This window comes from Psammomys obesus, unplaced genomic scaffold (genome assembly GCF_907164565.1).
Source record: "Psammomys obesus unplaced genomic scaffold, mPsaObe1.curated_primary_1811, whole genome shotgun sequence".
Taxonomy (NCBI): domain Eukaryota; kingdom Metazoa; phylum Chordata; class Mammalia; order Rodentia; family Muridae; genus Psammomys; species Psammomys obesus.
The window spans coordinates 874,337-882,526 of NW_026585698.1; the positions used below are offsets into that span (position 1 = coordinate 874,337).

General features: G+C 47.8%; 1 protein-coding gene across 1 annotated transcript; it reads left to right on the forward strand.

The window, feature by feature from the left end:
* The first annotated feature begins 2,866 nt into the window (after positions 1-2,866).
* Pcbd1 (pterin-4 alpha-carbinolamine dehydratase 1) lies at positions 2,867-7,847 on the forward strand. Its single transcript, XM_055599010.1, has 4 exons — positions 2,867-2,939; positions 5,925-6,056; positions 6,452-6,532; positions 7,333-7,847. The coding sequence occupies exons 1-4, from the start codon at positions 2,937-2,939 to the stop codon at positions 7,429-7,431; spliced, it is 315 nt and encodes a 104-aa protein (XP_055454985.1). The 5' UTR covers positions 2,867-2,936; the 3' UTR covers positions 7,432-7,847.
* Positions 7,848-8,190: the final 343 nt, after the last annotated feature.

Below are 8,190 nucleotides of genomic sequence, written 5' to 3' on the forward strand. Positions count from 1 at the left end.
GGCAGCTCAGTGTCCAAGTGGGTTCCCTAGTAAGGGGAACAGGGGCTGTCTCTGACATGAACTCAGTGGCTGGCTCTTTGATCGCATCCCCCTGAAGTGGGGGTGGGGGCAGCCTTTTCAGGCCACAGAGGAAGACAATGCAGACAGTCCTGATGAGACCTGATAGACTAGGGTCAGAGGGAAGGGGAGGAAGACCTCCCCTATTAGTGGACTGGGGAAGGGACATGGGAAGAGGAGAGGGAGGGTGGGTGGGACTGGGAGAGGACAAGAGAGGGGGCTACAGCTGGGATACAAAGTGAATAAATTGTAATAAATTAAAAAATTTTTAAATAAAAAAGAGAAGCAGGGCTCAATTTCCAGAACTCACAATGGGTAGCTCACAACTGCCTATAACTCCACCTCTATAGGAGCTTGCCCTCTTTGGTACCTGCCCTCATGTGCATATAAACACATAGAGACACAAATAATTAAAATTAAGATAAGTTTAAAAAAAGACTGTTGGGGCTGCAGGAAGAGTTATATACTCTTCTGATTTGTTCTGTCACTAGGATTCTTCTTTTGAGACAAGGTCTTTAGTTCCAGGCCAGGCTAGAACTCACTATGTAGACTAGGCTGACCTTGAACTGACAGAAATATGCTTGCCTCTGCCTCCCAAGTGTTGGGATTAAAAGCATGTGCCACCTGCTCCCTAGGATTTCATAAACATGTGCCTGTCATACAAGCCAGTTTTTTTTCAAGCCTATATACTGACTCCTGGCAAAATGAGAGCATATGTTCATGCAAAACCTTGCACATGACCACTCCTAACCACTTTATGTGTAATACCCTGTCCACACATACACACGCACACCACACAAACACACGCACACACAGCTCTCCATGAGAACAGAGAAAGTATATTCTGGATCCAATGTAAGTAATGGAGGCCCAGAAAAACTCACTTAGATTACCCCAAATTCCATGTTCCAACATGTCTAACAGCTTCACGATGTTTTTCTAACAAGAAAACTAAAAAAAAAAAGAAAAAATCAAACATGTTGGTGGAAACACCAGATAGATGAGTTCCAGAACAGTAAGCACTCTCAGCTATAGACCTCATCTGCTGTCTGGCCACCCTTTTTAGCTGTTGGGTTGGTATAAGCTAGTGCTCTGTCTATACATGCCAAAGGATTTACCTACCAGTCATCAACATGCTAGGTCATGCAGAGAGGAGGGAAATAGGTGGTTTTAAGGGAGCTAAAGATGACCCAAGATGATCAGGCTCTGGACCTGCACCATTCCAAGCTCTCTACAGGCATCGAGGCTCCTAGTGGTTCTAAACCTGGGGGTTCAGATGTCCTACATATCTGATACTTACATTACAATTTGTAACAAAAAAATTACAGTTATGAAGCAGCAACGAAAATAATTTTATGATTGGGGTCACCACATCATGAGGAGATGTATTGAAGGGACGCAGCATTAGGAAGGTTGAGAACCCCTGCACCAGTTAAGCCTTGCAGAAGGCTTGGTGGAAAGTGTAGAACTTTCATTCACAGTCCAAACAGTCAGTTCAGAGGGTCGTCTGTCCGAGACTTGGGAGGTTCGAGAAGACTCTGGAGAGAAAGAAAAGCCCCACTCCTAACAACTCACCTCTACCCTCCACCCCTTCCAGAACTAAGGAAAATGATCTTCCCTTAGCCATTCAAACAAGAAACTACTGGCACATGGAACATGAATGGAGCTCAGAACAAATTAACTGATTACATGCTGTATGGTTTCACACATGGACTTGAGTAGAAAATGCAAACTGCTCTACAGCGATTGAAAACAGTTGGCTTAGGAGGAGCCCTGGGAGGAGAGAGGACACCAGGTGGCACTGGGACACTTCAGAGCTGATGTCCATAATCATGATTGTGCCCATGGTTTCCTCAGAGAAGCATATGTCTCACCATGTTACTGGAGTTGTCAAGGTCAGAGCCTGGGCCCTGGCAGCCCTAACAAGCCAGGCCCTGCCACCTGCTTGCTATATGCCAACTAAAGAGACATGTCATAGCAGAGGGGCTGCAGAAGTGGCTCAGAGGTTCAAAGCGCTTACTGTTCTTGCAGAGACTCTGAATTTGGATCACAACAGCATGAAGCTGCAGTTCCAAGGGATCAATACTCCCTCCCTCCCTTCCTTCCTCTCCCTCTCTCCTGCTCTCTCTCTCTTTCTCACACACATACACACACACACTTTTTATTTTTTAATTAGGACAGTGGAATGCAGAGCAAGGTGATTTATTCAACATGGCCACACTGGGAAGAGAAACGGTGAAGTCCAGGATCCCTCAAGTCCATTTTCTGAGTCTGACACAGGCTCAGGCTTTAACAGAGGGCAAGAGGAATGCAGTCAAGCTGTGCTTGTCTTCAAGGTGGTCTGGAAAGTTATCAGAGCAGTGTGAAATCTTTCCAGACGGCAAGTTTGTCTTCTGGCTGGCACCAGACCTGAGCCTTTTCTTTCCTAACATGAGATTCTTGGGGAAATTCGGATTTCTTGGGTCCATTGTTTCAATAGCCTGATAGCACAGTGTTTCCCTCTAGAATATCTTCCCTCCTGTCAGGACTGTCGGTTACAACTGTCCAGTCCAGTGTGTGTCACATTTATGCAGGTGGTTTCTGTTGTCCTTGTTAATATAACAATAGGTCGGGCAGTCAGGTGCCAAGAGTCCTCCAGAAGAAGCGCAGCAGAGCGAGGTGCCAAAGCCTTTGCCCTAGAGCTCATCACGCGGCCATGCTCACAGAGCACAGCGCATGGAAAGCGCTGGAAGGGCGTGGAGCAAGGAGGACCCACGTTAATTATTACCCGCGGTGGCCGGATCTCTGCCCCGCCCCCCCCCCCCCCCCCCCCACCCGCGGTGGCCTGCTGCCTGCAGTCGCTCTCTCCTCCTCTGCCGCCACCCGCTACCGCGCTGGACATGGTAAGCAAGCGCAGGAAGTCCGGCAGACCCTGAGCTGGGACCGGGAAGGAGGGGCAAGCGCTCCGATGCTGGGGGTACGGTCCCGCTGAGCTTCCCGCAGCGCCATCGAGCCTCACTAGGGTCACCTCTCCGCCCTTAGGGGCGCTGGGCTGTAGATACGGGAGTGGCGGTGGCGGCAGGCCTGGAGAGAATGGAACCTGGCCTGTCCGGACTCCCAGGCTGGGTCTGCTGGCGGGCTTTGGTGGGGTGGGGCAGGAAGGCGGGTCTCGGTGGCGCTGCCTTGGTTCTACAGGTTAGCTGCTCCCTTGGGGTGCCAGATGTGGCTGCGCTCAGTTCTCTCTTGCACCCCGGTGCTGTCCTCGGCCTTGCGCCCCACCCTAATACCTAGCTGGGGTTCTCGTACCATCCTGGCACGGTGGTGGGTCAGGATCTTAGGTCCTTTAAAAACGTTTGTCCCTGGAGCTGCTAGATCCAGCAACCCTTACCTAACAACAAAGTTCTCCGCAACAGCCTTGACAGTAGTCAGGGATGGGAGCCGCGTTTTGGCAGCTGTGGCCTGAGAAGGGTCACTGGGGACCAAAGACACAGGCTTGGATAATCAGTAATCCCTCAGCCCATACCAGAGGCTGACAGGGCTTTGCTAAGCAAACAAGCCCTGACCACTCTGACCTCAGAGTTCAGAGCATTGTCAGTCAGAGACTTGGTTCTCGAAATTTCTAAAGAAAAAGTACCCCCCACCCCCACATCCCACCAGCTTACCTGTACCCACCACTCTTTTCTGAGCCAAGAAAAAAAAAAAAAAAAAAAAAAAACAAAAAAAAACAAAAAAACAGTGGGTTTTGGTGCCCTGTGACTTCTGGTTGCTTGGTTACAAGGGCCCGGCTTATCAGACACTGAAGGGCCTGTTTACCACAGTGCAGATCTCTGCAGCAGCCTCTACAGCCATGCCCAGCCAGGGCAGGAGAGTGATGAGGTGGAACCCTTGTTTCTGAGAGCACACTGACCAATGATGGTTCTGTAGGCCCCAGTGTTGGCCTGGAACCTGTCACAGGTCTCCTTCTTGTCCTTTTTTTTCCTTTTCTCTTCTTTTTTGCACTTTTTTTTCTTTTCTTTTCTTTTCTTTTTTTAATGGATATGAGTGTTCTAGCTGCATGCTAGAAGATGGTTGTTGAGCCACCACGTAGGTACTGGGAATTGAACTCAAGTCCTCTGGAAGAGCAGATGTGCTCTTAACCACTGAACCATCTATCTAGACCCAAGAAGGGCTTTTTAAATGAAGTTGACATCCACTTTATAACCTTGCAACTTACTCAAGTATTTTGCTGGCATCTCTTGGTCTGAGGAGAGGGTCTCAGCCCTTTACCCATGAAGCCAAGGGACCACCTGGCTGGTAAATGGGCAGGGCCAAGGCATAAACCACCCTGCCAACTCATCCCAGGTTATCAAAACTTTTGGGTGGCTTGCAGGGCTCACTTCACCTTCCTCCCACTCCCCAGGCTTTGGGTCATTATCAGTTTGACACTGTATCCCTGGGAGGTGGTTCTATTTTACAACCCTAGTTTATTAGATTCATGGCCCCACATCTTCCTAGAGGACAGAACTAACCCCTAACTTCTATGTTTTCTGGAGGGTCCACTCAGGACCTGACCTGGTGTATGCTGAGGGTCACACCACGGGTACTTTGTACAACAGGCTAATGAGTATGTCAAGTGGCCATGACACACCATTTCCATTTTGGGTCTGGGCTCTGTGGTCCTAGATTCCTAGGGGCCAGAGACAGCTTCATCCTGACAGCTGTGGACTACATAGGGGCATGACGGAGGCAGGGCTCACATCAGCAAGGTGGCTGAGAATCGTCTGGGAATGTGTTTGAAATGCTGTTTTCTTCATCCAGCCCCAAGGGCTATAGGTGTAACAGACCATACCTTGAGTTTCTGACATCACTGACTGAGGATGAGTGAGGGAAGAGTCTAGGTCTCTGTAGATTGCAGAAGGGGTTTGGGAAATGGAGCGCAGAAGGAATGCTGAACAATGGGGATGCCAGGAAGGGCATATTGTAATGCATTGGAATTGGGCTGAATTTTGCTTTAATTCCCTTGATAACACATTGGCACTTACATGGGAAGATGCAATGAATCTGTGAGGCTTTGGGAATAAGAGTGAGGAGCGCTCTTTATATCACATTTTCTTTGGCATCCTGTAACTATAAAGCAGGTATAAAACCCAGGATCAAGGCTATGGATGTGGCTTAGTTTGTAAAGTGCTTGCAAGTATGAAGCTCAGAGTTCTCATTCCCAGGAACCACACTTTAAAAGCCAGGCATGATAGTGTGTGCTTGTAATCCCAGCACTGGGGAGGCAGCACAGATGGATGGCTGAGGCTCAGTGGCCAGCCAGCATAGCCTACTTGGTAACAGACCCTGTGTCAAAAAATAAAGGAGGTTGGAAAGTTGCTCCATGGCTCCCAAGAACACTGGCTCCTATTCCAAAGGACTTGGGTTTGACTCTCAGCTTACAAGTGCCAGTGACTCCAATTGTAGGGGATCTGACATCCTCTGCTGGCCTCTGCAGGGACCAGACATGCAGGCAGTGTATAGACTTATGTGAAGACAAAACATTCATACACATAAAATAAAAATTTTAATAATTTTTTAAAAATTATAATAAAGGTAATGATATCTGAAGAACGACATCTGAGGTTATCCTCTGGCCTCCATTATGTAGCCCCCTCTCAAATATATACCAAAACCTAAATCAAACAAGCAAAAACCCAAAACAAAAAAATTCAGGATCTAAGAGCCTATGAGACCAGTGTAGACCCCACCTCCTGGCAGGGCGCTTCCATGGAAACCTAAAGGTCTGTTGCTTGCCATCAGGCACTTGTATCCACAGCAAGCCAGCACTGGCTAAATTTCTCCCAAAGGTCTGAGGCACACTCTTGACCTATAAAAGGAATGCCCTGGGGCCTCTGTTCTCCCTCTTCTAGGCTGGCAAGGCACACAGACTGAGTGCTGAAGAGCGGGACCAGCTGCTGCCAAATCTGAGGGCTGTTGGGTGGAATGAAGTAGAAGGCCGAGATGCCATCTTCAAGCAGTACCATTTTAAAGACTTCAACAGGGTACGTGGAGCAGGGCCTGAGCGAGCCATACTTTGAGTGTTCATGTCATGTCCTGTTAGCCAAGGACAAATAGATTTCCAAGTGACCTGCAAAGAGAAGGGCCTTGGATTCCCCCCTTCCTGAAACTTGAGGAAGTCTTTGGAGAAGACAGTCCAGGTAGCAAGCGCTTGCCCTTTTGAAGGCATTTTATCAAACAACAAAGAATTGGCAAATACTAACAGCTTGTGCTGTTTGCACCACATTGGGTGCTAGAGACACCAACAAAGGCTTCCAAATCAGGGACAGGATGTCCTGGGGAGGTGATTAGAGCTCTGGGACTCCCTAGAAGCTAGGCTATCCTCGTGCATCAGGTCTTACTGGCCATGACAAAGTCTGGTCTTCCTTCACTTTATCAGGCTTTTGGCTTCATGACAAGAGTTGCCCTGCAGGCTGAAAAGCTGGACCACCACCCCGAGTGGTTTAATGTGTATAACAAGGTGAGTGAAGTTGTTACCATGTTATGCCCTGCCCAAAGTCTTAGAACCCCAAGTCTTCCTAAAGGTTCACCCTTGGACCTGACTGTAGGCCTTTCCTCACCAATAATTTGTCTACTTCTATCTCCTTAGGCCAACAGAGATGCCTCACAAAACAGCCGTCTAACCTCAGATAATAAGTGCAAATTAAAACACTTTACTGTGGCCAGATATTAAAGACAAGACTCAGGAAGGGAAGGCAAAAAGAAGGGCATACCCACTGTTAACAGTACTAAGGGCTTTATTCTAGATGGAAGAATGAGAGAATACTAAAATCGAACTCAGATACCTACTCATGGCCAACAGATCAGACTGATGAACATGCTAAGAGCTCTGCTGGACTGTTGAAAAACATGGACGTGTTTAGGACTCCCACAAGTTGTCCTCTGACTGCCACACGCACAACGTCAAAATGCCTTTTCCCACTGAGCCATCTTGTTGGCCCCTGACTTAAGTTCTTATTTGCTCTTGATATCTGGCTGTGATTTTTTTGGTCCTATTGCTAAGGTCATAATTATTTATGGAAACTATCAAGGGAAAATGATGTGTAAGCAGCTTTACACCTTTCTTTGAGCTGTCAGGAAAGAAGTGTCCAGTTACTGTCTTCAGGAATTACTAGCAGCTCATTCCTATCCCCAAAAGGAATTATAGTGACTGGCTACTATCCTGCAGTCCCTGGTAGGGCTGAGCCCACAGCTAGTGTCTTTTGTTCTTCCTGGGAGGACCCTTGCCCACTCCTGAACTCCTGGTTTTCTCTCATTCAGGTCCACATCACCCTGAGCACCCATGAGTGTGCTGGTCTTTCAGAACGGGACATAAACCTGGCCAGCTTCATCGAACAAGTCGCTGTGTCTATGACATAGATCCATCCGCTTTCGTATTTCCTCAGCAGGAAGGGGTGATGGAAGAAGGAACCTAGAGAGAAAACCAAGGAGGCTAGCCCCTGATCCCTGACTCTTGCAGTGAATACCACCTCCATTTAGGGATGAGCCCCTGTGAATAAAGATGTCCGTGGCAACGTCAACAGCAGGAACAGCAGATCTTTCCCTGTGCCACTCTTCTCATTGGGGCTCTGCGTGTACGCTCTCCCTTTCTCTGTAGGGTTCCCAATGGCAACAGTGTTCTTTCCAAGCTGTATCTTGCTCCCTTTCTACCCTTTCTAGTTCATTTTCCAAGTAGCTGTGATAAAGCATGACATAAAGTCCAATCTCCGACCCCACAACAGAAACAAGCCCTACTGTATTAAGCTTCTAATAAAACTATGCTATTAATTGGTTCAGCTTCTAGAACCTTCTTTTCTATAGGTCATGCCAAACTGGAATCAGCCATGTTTAGCTTTGAGGAGTTTGTCCTGTTTTTGTGGCTCTGGGGATCAAACCCAGGGCTTTCTTTGCACATGCTCAGCTAACAGGAATGATCCCACTAAGGTACTGAGCCTGTCCCCAGCCAAAATGCAACAGAATGTAAGCACTTATTCTAGGTAGAAAGCCAGGTAGGGCCACAAGGTACTGAAGGAGGGAGCAGAGCACTCTGCCTTCGGTTCATTATTATGTTGGAAATAATGGAAACCAAAAATAAGAAAATGGAACCAGGAAAATTATGAACTGTTACTAGACAAGATA

Bases quoted from the DNA above. Each gene is read 5' to 3' on its own strand.
- Pcbd1 (XM_055599010.1), top strand. The intron at 6,057-6,451 runs GTACGTGGAGCA...TCACTTTATCAG, and splicing joins ATTTTAAAGACTTCAACAGG to GCTTTTGGCTTCATGACAAG. The intron at 6,533-7,332 runs GTGAGTGAAGTT...TCTCTCATTCAG, and splicing joins GGTTTAATGTGTATAACAAG to GTCCACATCACCCTGAGCAC.